The 19,266-nt window shown below is 55.2% G+C and overlaps 1 protein-coding gene across 1 annotated transcript; it reads right to left on the bottom strand.

The window, feature by feature from the left end:
• Positions 1 to 9,023: 9,023 nt before the first annotated feature.
• Positions 9,024 to 18,240, bottom strand: MB (myoglobin). The gene is made up of 3 exons (XM_029955802.1): positions 18,056 to 18,240; positions 12,942 to 13,164; positions 9,024 to 9,689 (listed from the first exon to the last, which is right to left on the bottom strand). Exons 1-3 carry the CDS (start codon positions 18,148 to 18,150, stop codon positions 9,543 to 9,545), a joined length of 465 nt encoding a protein of 154 aa, XP_029811662.1. The 5' UTR covers positions 18,151 to 18,240; the 3' UTR covers positions 9,024 to 9,542.
• Between the last annotated feature and the right edge of the window lie 1,026 nt (positions 18,241 to 19,266).

Raw genomic sequence — 19,266 nt, 5'->3', positions numbered from 1 at the left:
TCCCCACGAAGGACTCAGGGTCCTAAGAAAATCATTACGTTCATTTCACAGACGAGGAAACTCATCTGCCCCGGATCACACCCTGGGAAGAGGCAGGCGGGTGACAGGTAAGGGCTGGGTAACACTGTCTTCGCTTTCACAGTCCCGCCTCAGCCTGCTCCGGGTGACGCCCGCCCTCGCTGAGCGTCCCCGCGACCCGGCGCCCGGCGGAACGTGGAGCGTTTATCCTCTAGCTCTGTCCTTGTGGCCAACACTGTTGCTTCCGGCCCATTGCCTTCCTCGCCCTGACTCTCCCGTTGGTTTGGATGATGCTCAGGGAGGAAGACCCCAGCCTGAGCCCAGAGGTGGGGTACAGTTGCCCTCGGCCCGCCATGGCGGTCTTCCCTGAGATTGGCTTAGGCACAGGCATATGATTAAGTCCTGGAAAATTCGGGCTGAGAAGCGATATGTCAGAGTGGAGGGAAAGGGCTTCTAGGAATTACTTCTTGTCAGAAGAAGACTTGAGACAAAGACTTGCCTTTTCCTGTCTTCGGCTATTGGGTGAAGATGTGATGTCTGGAGCAGTGGCAGCATTATTGTGAGCTGGAGGAGAAGGTGAATTATAGAGTAGCAGACCCAGAGCTGAGCGAGTGACCCTGAACCCTGTCAACCCCAAGAGCCATGAAAGGCAACAATGAAATATTGAACTGTTGTGTTTTAAATCGTTATATTTTGGAGTGAAATAGGAGTCAGAACAGTAAGTGTTTCATTTGGTGAGTTGAATGTATTGGGTACATGATTGGATCTTTTGTTTTTTTAAGAGAAGCTGCCATGTAAAAGAATCCAAGTTTCCACTGAGTGGCAGTGACCTCAAGTTCCCCTGGAGTGATTTACTTCCGCTCCAGAGAGTTCTTTAGTGACCTCTCATAGACACGTTCACATTAGGTGAGAGGTGAGATACCAGTGACCCGGATCTGGCCAACCCAGTAGCCTCTGGAACATCACCCACAGCTTAGGATTCTCGCCAGCCGAGCCTGTAGACATTTAGCAGGGGATTTGGTCTCTTGGCTTCAACTGGTGGGTTAGCGAGTCTGTCCTGGGGAGTATCATCGAGTGTCATCGGCTCTGCCTCAGGGTGCCTGCAGGATCAGGCCAGGGCTCTGGGACACGGTCTCCAAACAATGAACCATCAGTGCCCCCCTGCCTCCACCAGGAGACAGAGAGAGATCGAGATCACAACCGTGTGGCTAGTGACCGGGGTTGCCCTGAAGGGGGCCGCAGGAGGACTGAGGGGGACCTCCAGGCCGCCTCCCACCCACATTCATAACCGGATGGGCCCTCCCCCCCACCTTGGACTCAGCCCCTGGGTTCTGGGTCTGTTCGGGAAGAAGGAAGGAGGCCTGATGGAACAGTTGGACATCCTGCTGATTTGTAAGTGGAGGCCCCAGCTGGTTTTACTTGGAAAAGTGTAGGAGAGGGAGCCCATCTGTCCCCAGGCTGGTGAGGCATGCTACACTTCTGCTGCCGCCCTGTGCTTTCCGCCAGGCAGGGACCCGCTGGGGCCCCGGCATCGGTCCAGCTCTTCTCCTGGGCTGATGCCCTGAGCCCTGCCTCGGTTTCCCCACCTGGGTGTAGGGAGGGTGGTTGCTACTGCAGTCACGACCAACAAGATGCCTATGGAGAGACGTTTAGTCTAAGGAGTCGGCTCCTGGGAATGTGAGGGCTGGCTGGTCTCGGGGCCTCGACAGCCCATCCCGACCCCATCGCCTCTGCCTACACGCCTCCTCTCACCTGGGACTTCATGTCCTCTCCTCAACACCCGGTGTTTAGGGACACCCGACCCTGCCCCACCCCCGCAGAGTCCCCTCTAACCACCGCTCATTTCTCCTTTGCACCAAACTGTCTCCACAAGGGATTTGCTTCATCCCAACCCCCCCAATGCTGCACACGCTCCCCCCTCCCGCCTCCACCCTGCACGGGAATGATAGAATCCTGCCCGCCCTTCAACACCCAGCTTTCCCTGATGTCCTCTGGGAACTTCAATCCTGTCTCCCCGCTCTGCTTTCCCCTGTACCCTGCGCACACCCCTCCCTCCCTCCCTCTCTCTTCAAACTGCCCAAAGCTAGAGATTTTTGTTCTATTATATTCTTGTTTCTCTTGGTCTCGCTGTGTCTGGCACCAAGGCTTGTGATTAATGTTGCTGATTGAGTGGCACGGTCCCAGCCGGCGGGCATTCAGTCCACTCTTGTTTATGCCTGGTGATGGGGAGCTCACTTCCACTCAGGCAGCCAGCTCCATTTCCAGAGACTCTAACCCACTGGGAGGGTGTGTCGGCAACACACCCCGGCCTGGCGAAGACTATCTTTTGATTATTTGTCTTCCCCCCTCCCGCTTCCTAAAGAGGAAGGCCATTTTCTACTTGCTGGGAGAGACGCTAACTTGATGTATATAATAAAGTCCTGGAGGATGGAGAGGAAGAGGTGGGGGCTGCACTGGCTGGGACTTTGAAGAAGAAAGGTGCTACTGCAGGCTTGAGGCTGGGGGCCATAGATGGGGAAGGACAGCTGGAGGAGATATTGGTGTGGCTTGTGTAGAGAGAGCCTTTTTAATGTCTTTCAAGAAATTCAAGAATGGAATTTCTCCTTAATTACTTTTGATTATTCAGGCGCCTGGGTGGTTCAGCTGGTTGAGTGTCTGACTCCTGATTTCAGCCCAGGTCATGATCCCAGGATTGTGGGATCAAGCCCCGAATTGGGTTTCTCATTGAGCGTGGAGCCTGCTTGAGCCTCCCCCCCCCCACCGGCCTCTTCTTCTGCACTTGCACTCTCTCTAAAACATTAATTAATTCATTAAGTTACTTTTGGTTATTGAACTGTCTTATGTAAACATGACATTGTTAGGGCGCCCGGGTGGCTCAGTCGGTTAAGCGACTGACTTCAGCTCAGGTCATGATCTTACAGTTCGTAAGTCCAAGCCCCCTGTCGGGCTCTGTGCTGACAGCTCAGAGCCTGGAGCCTGCTTCGGATTCTGTGTCTCCCTCTCTCTCTGCCCTTCCCCCACTCATGCTCTGTCTCTCTCTGCCTCAAAAATAAATAAAAAACATTAAAACATTTTAAAAAATTCATTATCATGTCTTAACTATATAGTACGTATAAAGATAAAAAAGAAAGGTTTTTTATAGTAAAATAAAAAGTTCTTCAATATTTCATGTGATGCCCCAGAGGACGGGCGGAGCAGTCAGCGGCTCGCCCCTCCGCACCGACTTGCCGGCAGGCGGCGCTCACCCGCGCAGGGGTGCTGGGCCCGCGGCTGCACCTCCAGACGCGTGGGGCTTGGCCGCCAACAGTCCAGATCACAGCCTCACATGTGTTCTGTGTGGACCCAGCCAGGAAGCAGAGGGTCTGCCTAGACACGCACCCAGACAATACCCCTCTGTGGACAAGAGACATGGGCTTCTGAAACTTCCAGCGGAAGTGCCACACGGCCACGCACACGTGGTTGGCCCACGTGGGTCTGGGGAAATGCCACCCACTATGTGCCCGCAAGGAGAGGACACTCAGGGTCCAAAGCCCCTCAGAGCCCGTGGCGGCACCGCCGTGGGGTGCCGTTGTCGGGATGGTGAACAAGGCTAGGTACAAAAGTCCCCCATGAAAGCTTCCCCCCCCAATAATGCAGCGTATTTTGAAACAAAACAGCTGAAACAGAATGTGTGTATCAGCAACATTTGTAAGGTCTAGGATCTGGTCTAGATCGTGGGAGAGATTCTCCACATCGTTTTCTGCTTGCACCTTCCGGAACACCAGGTTCTCCCCTCCCCCTCCCTCCCGCTAAATGTCAGTATCCTCATCACGGCAACCAAACGCCCCGCAGATACACAAAACGCCCTCACCGGGGACGGCGCAGCCCCACCGAGGGCCCCCAGCGGAGGCTAGTGGGCTGTGGCAAACCTTTTCCAGCAGAAAAGCCCCATCTGGTTTATTTCTAGTGAAATATCAGGCAGAACCCCAATGTATATACTGGCTAGAAGTACCACTGCTCTACCCTAAGTGGGGCCATCGTCCCGCCCCTCCCCACCTGTCAGAAGATCCTGAGTGACCTGTGTTCAAACCCTGAGGCTTCACATAACCCAGTTTCAAGTTTACGGCCTCCAGAATCACCTCTGCTCCCTAAGGTGTGGGACCAGGGGGCCATTCTGCCTTCTGAGAGTTTTGAAGCTGATCAATCTAATTATACCTGTGAAACCTTGTGATGAGGTGATTGAAAGCGACCTTTGCCACTAAGGGGGGAAACATACCAGGGGCTCCGTGCCTCAGACAAGATGCCGGTTTTCCCTGAGGAAGCAACGTCCTTTGCTGAGCAGACAGATTTTCAGCAAAGATCCGTCTAAATGCGTTAACACGGGTTCAATATTGCGTTTCTATTTCCGTGTGAGATGCCAGCAGAATTTGCATGTTTGTCGGTCATCTGTGGTCGGGCATAAAGCAGTGGGATTGAGGCAGGGCAATTGAAGATGAAAGTTTTGTGGCTATTTTAAGATTTAATTTAATTTAATGATTTAAATTAAAAATTTTTTTATTAAAAATGTTTTTTGATGTTCTGTTTACTTTTGAGAGACAGAGCACAAGCAGGGGAGGGGCAGAGAGCGAGGGAGACACAGAATCCGAAGCAGGCTCCAGGCTCCAAGCTGTCAGCACAGAGCCAGACGTGGGGCTCGAACCCACGAACTGAGGGATCACGACCTGAAATGAGACGCACAGTTGGATGCTTAACCGACTGAGCCACCCAGGAGCCCCATCTCTTGATGACTTTATTGCTTCCGCTCTCCCAGACATGGCCCAAGGTTCTAGCTCTCGGGAGGGCTGTGCCTGGAAGGCCAGTCCCAGGCAGAGACGGCAGTGCTGGCTTCTGGGTACACCAGGGGTTCGCCACGACTGTCCTGGGGAGTGTGAGTTCCGGGGATTTCAGAGCGGCAGGAGCTGATTCAGGAGGCACAGGTGGCCTATATGTCTATATATGTGGCCTATAAAATGGTCTATAGTCGGGGCTCCTGGGTGGCTTGGTCAGTTGAACATCTGATTTTGGCTCAGGTCATGATCTCACGGTTCACGAGTTCGAGTCCCATATCAGGCTCTGTGCTGACAGCTCAGAGCCTGGTGCCTGCTTCAGATTCTGTCTCTCTCTCTCTCTCTGCCTCTCCCCTGCTCACATTGTGTGTGTGTCTCTCTCAAAAATAAATAAAAACAGTAAAATAAAGGTCTATAGTTTACAACATGCTTTTATAGCCATGAGAGAGTGCCGTGTAACTTGTGTCTTCGGTGAGCACTTGTTGAGTGGCAGGGAGGCAGGGGGCGGAGGGCCAGGCACCACGTAGGTGAAACCAGTGAGCAAAACAGAGGAGACCCAGGCCCTCTGTGTCCAATATGGGAGAAAGAAAACAAACAAGCAAAACAAAATGACTTTAAAAAATTCACAATTCTAGATTAGGACACAGATTTCCATTTCTGGAAGTATAGCAGACTAGATATGGCAAAATACACCCCACTCCTAATAAATATGGATAAAAAATACTGTAAGAAGTTCAAAAATGTGTGACTCAGTTGGTTGAGCGTCCAACTTCAGCTCAGGTCATGATCTCAAGCCCTATGAGTTCGAGCCCTGCGTTGGCCTCCATGCTGACAGCTTGGAGCCTGGAGCCTGCTTCGGATTCTGTGTCTCCCTCTCTCTCTGCCTTTCCCCTCACTCATGCTCTGTCTCTCTTAAAAATAAATTAACATTAAAAATGTTTTAAATATGTAACTATGCATTTAAGAACATAAGAGAAATCCTTACTCAGTGCAAAATAACAGAAGGTGGACAGGAAGAAACAGTCAGAGGGGCGCCTGGGTGGCTCAGTCGGTTAAGCATCCCACTTTGGCTCAGGTCATGGTCTCACGGTTCACGAGTTCGAGCCCCACATCAGGCTCTGTGCTGACAGCTCAGAACCTGGTGCCTGCATCGGATTCTGTGTCTCCCTCTCTCTCTGCCCTTCTCCTGCTCATGCTCTGTCTCTCAAAAATAAATAAAGATGTTGAAAAAAAATTTTTTAAAAAAAGGAAGAGTGATAGAGTCTGCTCTGAGTCAATCTAAAAATCAAGAATTCTAGAAGGAATAATAAATGTTGGCAAGACAACATTTGAAGGGGTATGTTACATCAATAATTTATGTATTTTGTTATCTATATTTAAAATATCAAGTATCTCATCAAATGTGAAACCTTACAGGTATTTATAAAATATATGTTATATATAAAAATAAATCCTATTGGCCTTGTTTCTCTGCAGAGCCCAGACTGACCCACCACCATCTCTGTGGCTCTGGTCCGCTGTGACACAGCCCCCATCTCCCCACACTCCTCAGGGGTCAGCCTTACCCGCCTCCAGAGGTCCAGAGCCCGTGTTTGCTCCCCAAAGGCAGGGGCCAGGCCTGTCTGTTTCTCCGTGGCCCCCAGAGCTGAGCCCTGTGCCTGGCACAGTGCAAACCTCAAGGACTATTTGATGAATGCATTCATGCACCAACGAGTGAATTTATTCTGAGAGTCTCTCCTAATGCAGTTCCCTGAATCTGACATTCTCTCCCACTTTCTCTGATTTCCGTCCCTCACCCCCCAACCCCCCTGCTACACATATGCTTTCCTGAAGGCGAGAGCAGAGACCATGTTTGCCTCACTCATGGCTGGGCGCCTTGTCCCAATGTCCGGGGAGGGGGCTGGCACATAGCATATGCTCAATAAATATTTGTCAAATCAACCCAGACTAACTGCCGTTGCGGAATTATACTTTAAAAATATTAGCCCATGTTTCCCTCCCAGGATTTCTTTTCTTCTTTGGCTCTTTCCTCTTTAGACAGCAAGGCATTTCTGAGCCCAGGTCTCAGGAAAGGACGTGACAGCTGAAAGCAAGAAAAAAACACGTCCCTTGTGTAGATGTGCGAATTCAAAAGCTCAGGCCCTGAGAGGATTGGAAAGAACACACAGAAAGGGCAAAGACTTGGAGGAAATCATGAGGCGTTCCTGCTTCCCAGGTTGAAAAATAATGTTCTGAACTGTCAAAAAGGAGGAGAGTTGAAAAGGAACCAATCGATTGCGGTTGGCGGTGCATTCCCAGACAAAGGAGTTCTGTCCCTGCCGGAGCCGCTGCCAGCTCCGAGGGCGCCCTTGTGTGAACTAGGAAAAGGCACCCCTGCGGGGCACACAGCTTGGCAACTGGAGCGCAGGCTGGATCCAGCCCTTAATTGGTGCCCTTCCACCAGGTGCACAACCTGTACAACCATACAGGGCAGCCCTGCGCACCCCTGCCAAGCCCCGGAGGAGGCCGGGACAGCTCAGGCAGGCCCGCAGGGTCTAACCACAGGGGAGATTTATGCCTCACGTCTCGGGCGCAGCCCTCACAAGTCAGGGGTGTCCCTGAGAGGAAGTGGCCCAGGCAGAAGGAGACATGGGCAGCCTCGGCTTTTCCTCAAACACCTGATGAGGACAATAACTGAAGACCACGTGGGGCACAGCATCCCTGAGGACCACTGGGGACAGATGACAGCGACAGCTCACCACCCTCCCAACCCGACACGCCGTAACTTGGCCCCTGTAAGCCCAAACCCCGGGGATATTTGGAACGCGGGAGCGCATTCAAGGAGACTGAGACTCAGTACCGGCCACGCAGCCACAGTGGGGATTCCGAAGAAAAATTCAGTTGAGCTAGAGAAGAAAAGAAGTTGCATTTTGTGCACATGACGGTATCAGTGAGATTTTTCTACTGGCTGTGCTTCACAAATATTTGTTGGATGAGTGCTGAGAGAATGAGAAACAGGCTCCCTCTCAGCAACCCTGATTTTATTCTGCCCTGATTTCATTGCCAGAGCACACACCGCCCTGACTAGATTGTCGATTGCTTGAGGGCAGGGGTCTGCCTTCTCAGCTTCAATCCCTGCCCACATATCTATTTAGAAGTGCTCCGTTGCCTGGGCATTCAATTGAATTACTATATAAATGCACAGCAGTTCCCCCAGGCTCCGTGATCAAAAACCTCCCCTCTTCCTGCACTCCCCTCCCCTTCCCTTCCCCCCTCCCAGCAGAATCGCCTAAGCTGGGAGCAGACCCGGGGGTCCTGGATGCAGCAGGATAGCCTGATGAATGAGCCTGTTCAGATTTGAGACACGTCTACCCCGGCAGATGAGCTCTGCTCTGTTCAGCAGCCGTGAACTGTGGTGTGGACTGAGGTCAGGTTCATCCCAGGGGGTGGGGCCCCCAGGACTCAAGGGCAGGGGTAACTAGGTCACTTGTCCTGGGAGTTCCTGGAGATTTATGGGGCCTCCCAGGGTCGGTACCCTGAGTCTTAGGCACTGTTCAAGGCCCTCACGGCCTGGGCACCCGGATGGACTCAGGCCACCTTTTCCGTGGCCCGCGTCCAGGCCCTCCGGTCCAGCCTGCTTGCTGGCTGCCGCCGTCACATGCTAGTGTTTTATTCTGGGTCCTCACGGCCGGATCACACATTCTGTCTGTGTGCTCGGCATTTGTTGATATGATCGTGGCTCCTGGGCCGTGTTTGTAACTTATTCCCCCGGCGTCTGTCCTTTCTCTGTGGCCAGAAGGTCAGTGCCGGCCAGTGGCTGGCCACCTCTTTGTCTCGCCTGTTGAGTCCCTGCTGCCTTCCCAGCTTCGAACCCAGCTTTGCCACTTAAGGAGCTGGTGTCCTTGGCATGTTATTTAAGCTGCTGCATCCACAGTGCCCGCCTCCCCCTGGGTCTGTGTCCCATCCTCTGGGCGCCCTACACTGTGTGCCTCTTGCTGCAAAGGTCTGCTGTCCCCTCTCCTGATCAGACAGGGCTCTCCCAGCTGTCCCCTGTGCCCAGTACTGTCCCTGCCACTGAGGAGTGACCTAAGGAAGGCAGGGGTCCATTCCTGCTCCCTCCCCTCCCTCCCCCCCCCCACCTCCTGCCCCTGGGCTCCCCGCACACACAGTCCCAGGGGCCCTTTCACTTGCTCCAGGAGAGGAAGAGCACCCGGCAGAGACTGTCACGTCACAGGGCCTTTTATTAAAACCAGGTGAGTCACTCCATTAGCTGAGAAGACACACTTAAGTCCCAGACCCCGTCCCCCAGGCCCCCCGACCCCGCCACCTCCTTTGGGATGGGTGTGGCCTCTTTCTCATGGGGGGGGGGAGGGGTCAGAGAATCTTTATGTTGACATCTTGGAGTTGGGATTGAAGGTGCGGGTGACGGTGTGGTTGAGTTTGGAGGTGGGAGGAATTGGGTTGGAGTTCAGGAGAGAGCAGGGGACCCCAAGGCTGCGGGTTGCAGGGAGTAAAGGGCCACACTTCTCCCGGTTCCCAGGGTGATGACCCCCACAAGGAGCCCTGTCCCCAGGCAGAGGAGGCCCCCCTCAGCCTCCCCCTGCCCTCCTCACCTCCCCCACCCGCCTCTCAGAAATAAAGCAGAGACTCTGAAGCAAACTCTAGGGACTACGGGTGACCAGTCCCACCCTCCCTTGGGGCCGGCACCCAGGGGTGGGGGGTGGGGGGTCGTCCCGGGGCTTAGCCCTGGAACCCCAGCTCCTTGTACTTGGCCGCGATGTCATTCCGGAACAGCTCCAGAGCCTTCTTCATGGCCGCCTGGGCATCAGCCCCGAAGTCCCCGGGGTGTTTGCTCTGGAGAACCTGGATGATGGCGTCAGAGATGAACTGCGGGGGGACAGAGGAGAAGGGTGCTGGTCATGGGGGCAGACAGGCCAGGAGTCCCACCTTCTCTCTATTTCGAGGCCATTTATGGAGCGCTTACTGTATACACCAGGCTTGCTTCCGAGCCGTCTCTGCGGATTCATGCCTTTAATCCCTGCAGTCCTGGGAGACAGGTGTAAACGGGGCACCAGGCCCAGTACAGACACAAGGTGGCATGGCCTGGGGGTGGGCTCACCCCCCACCCCCCTCGGCTAGCATTCCGGTCCAGCCGCAGCCGCACAAGGGCCCGGGGCACCGACTCCATGCAGACAGCAGAAGGGAGGGGTAATGCTCTGTCTCTCAAAAATGAATAAATGCTAAAAAAATTTTTTAAGAAAGAAACTATTTCCATCTCTGTATGTTTAATTTTTGCCCTTAATGGCTTACTATGGTTATTGCTTTAAGTAGCCTATTTGGGGTGGGTGGGTCACTGAGCGTCCTATTTTCTGTGCCACGCACAGAACCCATACTGTCAGGCTCGCCATCACCATCCTGTTTGCTCAGGCGCCCACTATGTCATTACCAGGAACGTGCACGACATGGCTGCTTTAGCGACGGAAAGATCTCATGGTGTAAATTGCTACTGGGCTCTTTTGACAATTAATCAAGGTTTGACACCAACCACAGCCCTGGCCGGTGGACCAAGTGGTGTCACTTTACAGGGGACAGGATGGGAAAGTAGCCCGACTGAGGTCACATTGCAAGAGGTCTTTGCACCCAGGAGGTCTCGGGCGAAGTGCTGCCAGAGCCAGGGATGGAGGCAGTGACTGTGCCTTCACTGGGCTTTCCCCCTTTCTGGGGGCGCCCTGAGTGCACGTGACCACAGGCAGAGGGTGGAGGGCTCAGCCGTCGGAGGCCAACCCCCAGTAAACACAGTTCCATTCGGAAACAGGGACAGGTCCACAAACACCTGCCTTTGGGCATCGATTTGGACATATGTGTGAGTTCACCTTTAATGTCATAAATGTAACAAAACAAAGTGGGGGCTCGGGCTGCCATGGAGTAAGCCCCTCCCCTGGAGAACACAGGACCCCCAACTTCCTGGCTCATCTCCGCCTTGAGCCTTGAGTGTGACTTCACCGCAAAACGGGGGCTCTGATGCCCCCATCAGTCCCCTCGCTCAGCCTTTCCTGATCCTGTGTCAAAACCACTAGGATCTAGGAAAGTGTGGAAACTGAGGAAAGTTGGCCTTCGCTACCCAGCCCCCTCATTGGCCCCCTTGCTCACAGGTGGGAGCAGCAGCTTTTATGAAGAGCAGGGAAGGGGAGGAACAGACTTGGGCTCTGTCTTAGATTTAGCAGAGATCAATGCAGTAAATGGAACCCTTTTAAGTGGACCTGGTTTCTAGCCCACTTGCTGCCAGTGCTACCTTCTCTCTCTCTGAGCCTGTTTCCTTGTCCCCCCAGAAGGCATGTGTCATCCAGTTGTACTGTGAGCCCACCCCGTGCCGCTGAAGCTCAGAAACAGGAGAGCCTGGGTCTGCCCTTGGGGAGCTCCTGTCCCGGCCAGGAGACAGCTGGGTAAAGAGATGAATTACAGGACAGCCGGGCGGGCGCCGTGGCAGGGATGGGGATAAAGCGTCTTTGCAGGGGGGCCGGTGGGGGGGCCGCTGGGTAGAGCAGCTGACAGCCGCGTGCAGAGGAGGTGGCTTCTAAGCTGGGCCCAGGGGGATATACAGGGATTTGCCGCCTAGAGAAGGCAGGAGGGCAGGGGCCGCAGCAGGCATGGAATCTCAAAGGCAGGACAGGCTCCTGTGACTGGGATGCCGTGGGGACAGGGGCGCAGGGGGTGAGGCTGAGAGCCTTAAGGGGGTGGTGGTGGCTGATGGGAGATATTGTTCCATAAGGGCTAAGAGCTCGAGTTCCAGAGTACTGTTGATCCGACTGTACCTACTGGCTTATTAGCTGTGTGACCTTGGGCAAGCTACCTAGCTTCTCTGAGCCTTCTGTTTCCAAATCTGTGAAGTGAGTATGATGAGAAGGGTAGCTGCCTGGCACAGAGCCCACTAGGTGTCTGCCCAATGGCCATTTTCTCCTTCTTCCTTGGTAACAGAACACTAGTTGTATTTGGAGTGGCCTTAGACCGCATCTCCCGGCTTTCCACGCAGATGGGTCTGGTCTTGTAGCTAACTTCTGGCCAGTGAGATGTAAAGGAAACTGTTGGATGGGATTCCTGTGACTCCTTAAAAGAGAGCTTTCCTCTCTTCTTCCTGCTTCCTCTCTGGAACGTGGACCAGATGGCTGGAGCCTTAGCAGCCATCTTGGACTATGAGTCAACTTTGCTAACATTGGTGGCACAGAAAGAGATCGTGGGGCCCCCACACCAGCTCTGGACTCCCTAGCGCCACAGAAAAAGAGGACACTGAACGCATTCAATCTTAGGGGGATGGCGAGAATTTCACGCCGTGATCCGGGTGCATGCCAATCCTAGCTGGTAGCTGTCACCACTGTCTTCCTCCTCATCGCCTCATCAGCCTGCCTGCTGCTCCCATCCTGAGGGACTGCACCGATCCCAAAGGCCCTTTGTCTCTCAGACCTCAGTGCTCCCTCTCACCACACCCCTCCTCTCATGGGTTCTAAAGGCAGGACCTACAGTTCAGCCTGTCCCCTGCCCACCCAACCCCTCAGCCCATTACAGGGGGTTCAAACCGACGTCTCTTGCCTAGGACACCTGAGACTCTCTTCCTCTTCATCTGTAAAGATGCTGGAACCAGCAGCACCAGCCTGCTGGCCACCCGCAGCCCGGGCAGGAGCCCCAGCGCCTGCACTCCTGCCCCACGACACCTGTATGCATCCTGAGGTTCAGGGTCGGGGGTTAGGCACTGGGGGCCTGGGGGAATAGAGCCCTAGTTTGAATCCTGTGGGTGTGCCATGGACAAGCCAGCTATTGCCCTCCCTGCGCCTCAGTTTTCTCATCGGTCGGTGGGTGTGATAATGGTACCTCCCCGTGGTGGGTGGGGGGTGCACGTGGTGCCCCTAATATCCACTCTCCCTTTCTTCCCTGGATGACCTACCAATTTGGGGGAGAAACGGGTTTACCCTCAGGAGGAAGGCAAAGTGGGTGACAGCCCATTTTACAGATGGGGAAACCGGGGCTCAGCGAGGAAGGACGTGGGTCACCCACAAGTTGGTGGCTGAGCTGGGACGTGAACCCCAAATCTCATCCCTCCGAGGCCTCTCCTCGCACCCGCCCACGCGCCCCTGCCCTGCCTCCCACCTCCAAGTACTTGACCGGGATCTTGTGCTTGGTGGCATGGGACTGGGCCAGGGGCTTCAGCTCCGCCTCGTGCTGGCCCTTCTTCTTGAGGATGCCCCCCAGGGCAGTGAGCACGGTGTTGCCATGCTTCTTCAGGTCCTCGGACCCCTTCATCTCATCCTCAGTCTTCAGGTGCTTGAACTTGTCGAACTTCTCCAGGGTCTCCGGGTGGCCTTTGAAGAGCCTGCGGGCACAGGAGGGCTGGAGTCAGGCCCAGGGACGTGCGCGTGGGGCCTGGGGGCTGTGAGCCCAGAGAGTTCCAGTCCAGGCTCCCCTGCTTCCCAGCTGCGTGACTTCGGGCAATGCTCTCTACCTCTCTGTGCTTCCGGCTTCTCACCCAAGCGCAGGGGATACCCCGGGCCTGCGCGTAGCAGCGCTGTGGGGACTCGGCGGGCTGTAGGGAGGCTCGCCCTCAGTGTTTTTCTCACCGGCGGCCTCTGCCTCTTCCCCATCGCTGCTGTGAGAGGCAGGAAGGGAAGATGGGGCGGCCTTGCCCGCGGGCTCCACCCGATTTTCTGTACGTTGTTTGGAGCGCAGGTGATTAACTCGCATCACAGGGAGAGGAGGGGCGGGGGACATCGGGGCCGAAAGACCCTGGATTTGTTGAGTCCCTACTGCATGTTGCCAGGCTCTGTGCCTCCCTTTGGGACCAGACTATTCCCATTGTACAGATGAGGCTGTAAAGAGGTGTGAGGTCGTGGCTCACCATGACAGGGCTGCAGAAGGACCAACTGGAAACAGGTCTGAGTGACTCAAAACGCAGACCATGCAGGGACCGTCTCTGCAGCTTCCTGCCTCGGGATCACCCTTTACCTGCCTAATACTTGCAGCTACAGGAGGTTCACACTCCCTGTGAGGGCCATTCCGCCCTAGATCAGCTCTCAGGCTCAGAAAGCTCTTGCTAATTTTGCTCGGACACCCTGTAACTCCCAGGCCCCTCGTGGTACAGAGGGTGAGGTCCCCAGGGAGAGAGTCACCTGCCAGTGACCAGGTCTCTGCTCCCACTAGGGAGCCAGGGAGCTCGCTGCAGACAGACGCTGCCTGTGAACCTGGGCAGCCACTGTAGCCTTGGAGCTCAGCCTTTTGTTCTGGAAAGTTGGGTGTCGGTTAAAGGGAGTCACACCTGCCACCTAGGTGGGGGGTGGCTCTCCCCATTTCACTTGTGGGCGAATGGAGCACAGAGGTAAGTGCCATGTCCAGGGTCGGTGGCAAAGCCCAAACCGAGATCCGATGTTTCTGCAAGTCATGCTTGCTCCCCCCCCCTCCCTCTCTCTCTCTCCCGTCATACTCTGAAATGACAGGTGGCCCTGTCTCCCCAGGCTTCTCCTCCTGAAGTCTAATGGCTTCAGGTCCCTGCAAGGTTCCTCTTATGCAGCTCCCTGGCCTGGCCACACGCTTCCGCCCTGCTGTGGACACACTCCGGTGTGTGAAAGCATCTCACAGCACACCCAGACTCAAGTGCATGCACGCCCAGACACACACACGTGCACCAAATAGCACAAACAGGGAGCACACCCCTCACCCGGGAGTTCATCCCTCCTACACTCCCAGACGCCCAGGGCCACCCACAGCCATGCCCCACGTCGCCATCTCACCCCCGCCCCGGCCCAGCCAAGCCTGTATGTCACTGAGAATCTGGTGACAATCATCCTAGAACTCTTTTCTGGCAGATGTGGGACCCAGCACCCACAGGGGAAGGTCGGAGGTCAGGACACTGGAGGGAGCCTGGCTGAGGCCAGAAGAGGGCCACGGACCTGGTACCCAAGGCAACCAGGGACCTCGGATATTTGGGGAGGCCCCAAGATGTCTGGGAGAATGAACATGGGAATGAGAATTACGGAAGCCGAGTTCTGGTCCCAGGTCCACCTCCCATGTGCTGTGTGACGTTGAAAAAGTCACTCAGCTTCTCTGGGTCTTGGATCAGCCGTCCATAAACCAAAAGGGTGGGTCTAGCTGATATTTCAGCCTCCTGAAACCAGGCTTGATCTCTGCCTCACCTTCCCCTCTGAACCAGGCAGCCAGCGAGCGAGCCCGGATCTGCCTTCAGCAGTGCAGGAAAATCGGGCTAACGAGTGCCCACCGGATCATTCCGGCGCCACTCAGCCGCCTCCTCGGCCCAAAGTCCTGCAGCTGGGAGCCCCAGGCAGCCCAGAAGGCCATACCTGGATGTGGCTAAGGGCAGCACCCTGGAAGATGGACAGATGAAGCCTGTCACCCCACGGAAAAGGACGGACAGACTTTCACTACTGTTTCAGAAAGCCCTCACTTGCCTTGCGTTTGCATCTTCCATCCTACGTCCACCTGCCTCGCTTACCACAGCCCTGCAGGCCAGTCAGAGAGAAAGGGGCCACCTTCCAGCTGTCCTCTGAACCGAGGCCCGATCGGACACCCACGTGGGAGATGGAGGACTCGGACCTGCAGGCGGCCCTCTCCGTGCCAGACCGAAGAACCGGGCCGGGGAAGGGAACCCCTCTCTGGCGTGCCGGGGGCGCGGGGCGATGGCACGGTGCTCCCGAGCAGCCGTGCTGGGTCCAAGCTGCCGGGGTATGAGTTCCAGCTGTGTGACTTTGGGCAAGTTGCTTAACCTCTCTGTTAAGGGTGGTGATCCTAATATCTACCTCGCAAGGTGCCTGTGAAGCTAATATGCACTGAACACAGGGGCTGGGGGTGTGCACTGTGCAAATGTTCGCTGTCCTGCTCTTCCTCCTCGCTGTGACCACCATGATCGCTGTTCTGGCCGCCACTGTCCCCCCTGCCCCCCCCCCGCCCCCCCATTGTCCTCACCGTCATCCTCCTCCCTGGAACGGGAGAGGCCTGGGCCCCCAGCAGTGATTTTCAAACGTTTCATGACCTCAACATTCCTTGTTCAAATGCGAAAATAAATAAAGCGGCAAGGGTTCGGGCTGCAGAAGGGAAGCCCGGGGCGCGCTCAGCAGCCCCCTCCCTCCTGGACCCCCACTCTTCAGCTGACCTTCTGGCTTTTATGCTCTAGACCTTCACAGTCACGCACTGGCAGCGAAGCCCTCCGTGTTTGTTAACAGGCTCCGCTGAACAGAATATGCGGTCTTTTCTAAGAGGAGGCGGAGGAGTGACCTTGCCAAGGTCAGTGAGAAAGCCCAGGCTCAGCGTCTGGAACAGAGCCAAGTGGCCACTGAGGCAGGTGCCGCTCTGGGAGGTCGCATCCCCCCCTTCCCTCCACACGCAGGGAGGCCCTCGCCCCCGGACCCCACATGGTAAGAGGCCAGAATGCGATGACATGGTCTCTGCATGTCCCACAGCCTGAGACGTGACGGGGCATTGGGCTTTCTGGGACCTTCCAGGGGCCAGGAGTTTCAGGCATCACGTCTCAGCCCTGGCCCCTGGCCCCTGGCCGGCTCCCGGATCCATTCTGGAAGGGGGGGAAGGTTTCTCCTGATGGCACAATACCCCAAGTCTCCTTCAAGTCGCTGCCTTGGGGGCTAGCGGTCCCCAGCTCACCTTGGAGAGACTTCTGCTTCGCAAGCTGGTCCCTAACCCCAACTACCCTGCCTCCTCTCCAAAAGAAAGGGAGGAGCCTGGACCCCAAGAATGCCAGGGCACGAGAGCAGAGAGGGACCTCAGAGATGCTGGCAGACAATCGCTTCAGTCAACCAACTGGCAAGCAGGACTCAGAGAGGGGGAGTGACTTCTCCAAGGTCACACAGTAAAGGTGGCTGAGGAATTGATGTCAACCTGGGGGCAGCTTTTGTCCCATTAAACAGGACCTATTGCAGCCCCAGCCGCCTGCTGGCAGGGACAGGAGGAGAAGGGCAGGAGGGAACACCCCCAGGATGCCAGTCAGAGAAAACAGAGAAGTCACCCTGCTTCCCCAGGTGTTTCTAAGGGCCCAGACTTCGGATCACCGAGCTCCCGGGACTGACCGTTCTCTCCAGACGTGGGAGCTGGGTAGGAGTGAGGCCCCAGGAGACCAAAAAGGCATCTGAGAGGGAGAGGAAAACCTGGCTTGTGACGAAGGAGAAACTCCTCTACAAAGTAGAGCGTGGAGGACGGTCCATTCACTCGTGGCCCCTCCGGGGCCGCCTCCTCCCCGGTGCGGAAGTGTTGATTGACACCCCATTAGACATTTGACTTGCGCTGGCCCAGAGCGTGAGAGAGGGGAGCTGGACAAGAGGCATCTAACACCCTCTGGGGTGGAGGGAGTGAGAAAACAGCATTCTGTTTACAAGCCGCACACCATCCTTTATTTACAACGCTTGGAATTTGTTTTCTTTTGTTTACTCAGGAACCCCTTGCAAGAGGTGTCAAGATGTGTTTGGAGACCACGCCATTTAGACTCTCAGATTCGAGACTTCCTCAATATCAAAAGTCACCAATGGGCCCCTGCCTTCTATTTTCTAATTATAATGCTTTGAAGGTCCTTAACCTGGCTCCAACCATAACAATCACTCACATCTTCTAGAACCTGCTATGTTCCAGGAACGGCACCTGGCCCCTTACATGCATTATCTCATTTAATTCTCACTTCCACTCTAAAATGTAGATATTAGCATTGAACACCGCCCGCCCCCCACATTGTATAGGAGAGGAAAGAGACCCAGAGAGGTTATGTACCTTCCCAGAGGTCACACAGCGGCTCCGTGGCAGAGCCGGCTCCGGAGCTGTGGGTCTTCCTCTTGAAGACCATGTCTTTGTCTTGATGGTTTACAGATCTTTATGGACTTGTGCCTCTGGGGAGGTCCTGTCCCTCTCGGGTCCTTTTTGTCCTCCTCCATTAAGTTGAAGCATCTGGACAAGATCTCTTAGGGCCCTGTTAACTGTCTGCCTTCTATTCTAGGATTCCTGCTGGTGGGCGCCAGACACCCAGGGTTTGATCGCCAGGCTTCCCCCACTGCTGGCACAGGCATGGGATGGATCTCTTTTCCTTTCTGGACTCCCGTCCCTGACACTTACAAGCAAAGGGAAACCAAGCAAAGGTGCTAACAAAGTCAACTGACATAGCCAACTGGTCAACCCCGGGCAACTAGTCCACCTCACAGGTACATAGCCTTGATCTTTGGGGAGAGGGTGATAGAGGCAGCGGGATTTCTTCCCTTTACCTGATGAGGACCTCCTGCCCGTGACCTGCGAGGTCGGTCTCCACCTTCCCCCAGACATTCAGCACCAACTGCCATTCCCCGTCGCTGAGTCCCATGGCGCGGTCTGAAGAAGACAGAAAGAGGGAGTCCGGGCTGACTCAGTGTCCTGGCTCTGGGGTCTGAGGCCGCCTGGCCCCAAAGGGATTTTATACCTTCCCTGAAGCTCGACTCAGATCACTTGACGGCTCGCTCACTCTCTCCTCCTCCCCCTCCTCCCTCTTTTTCACGAGGGGGTCTAATCTTTTCCTTTCTGTAGCTCTCACATGGAAGCTATTTTGGGGCAGGTGCCATTGTGGGGAGGTAGGACAGCTCAGGCCACGGGGGCGTGGGGGTGTTTGTGTGTGTGAACAGAGCAGGGGAGGGGGGGGCTGGGCCACTGTCTGGAGTCTCAGAGGCCAGCAGAAAGGGCACCACCAAGGCTGATGCCAGCAGCCTGAAACTCAACTCTCCCCGTTGACAGCCATCCCAAGAGGAACTGTCGGGTTTCCAAGCTCAGACAGGGCTGGCCCTGGGGCTGTCCTGGCCCTCAGCAGTCTCCTTGTCCTCAGTCTGCCCACGTTTTCAGAGAGCCCCTACCCAGCCAGAAGCTGGGGGTAGGAGAGGGGAAGGAGCCGAGCATTCCTGCTTACAGCTGGGCATCTATCCATAGGCTCTTGGAGTCTGGATTTTCCTACCCCACCCAGAAAACTCCTGCTTCGTGACCTTACTCAAATATTTCCTTCTGAGGAGTTTTGCTTGGTGTACCCCCTTGAGGCACCAGGGATTTGTCATCCTTCCATTTATCTGTGGATGCCCCTCTTGTACGGCTTCCTTCATTGTGCTGTGTTTCTTACTTTCCATGCTGGCTGTGCCGGGAGCGTGCTACGGCAGCCGACACACGCAGGGGTGTGCCCGGCCCTCCTCTGGGCACTGTACATCTGGTAACTTGTTTAATCCCCCCAACAGCTGTATCTCTAGGACAGACATGGCATTGTCCTCGTTTATTCAGGGGGAAGTTAGGGAAAACTGTCACGGTCACAGAGTTGATGGCAGAGCTGGGATTTGAACCCAGAACGTCGGGCTCTTGAGTCCATGCTCCTGAATACCTTACTCACTTACGTTGTATTGACTTATGTATCTCTTGGACCTCGCACTGTGCCCTGTAGTAAATCGTAGCTGCATAAATGTTCGTT

The sequence above is a fragment of the Suricata suricatta genome, chromosome 10, assembly GCF_006229205.1.
Source record: "Suricata suricatta isolate VVHF042 chromosome 10, meerkat_22Aug2017_6uvM2_HiC, whole genome shotgun sequence".
Classification (NCBI taxonomy): domain Eukaryota; kingdom Metazoa; phylum Chordata; class Mammalia; order Carnivora; family Herpestidae; genus Suricata; species Suricata suricatta.
The sequence above is the reverse complement of the archived record's forward strand: the minus strand, read 5'-3'. Positions and strand labels throughout refer to the sequence as shown.

Excerpts from the sequence above, each read along its gene's own strand:
- MB (XM_029955802.1), bottom strand. The coding sequence starts at position 18,150 with ATGGGACTCAGCGACGGGGAATGGCAGTTGGTGCTGAATGTCTGGGGG. Across the intron at positions 13,165-18,055 it reads GGGCAGGAGGTCCTCATCAG|GCTCTTCAAAGGCCACCCGG; the intron begins GTAAAGGGAAGA and ends CTGTGCCCGCAG. Across the intron at positions 9,690-12,941 it reads TCCCGGTCAAGTACTTGGAG|TTCATCTCTGACGCCATCAT; the intron begins GTGGGAGGCAGG and ends GTCCCCCCGCAG.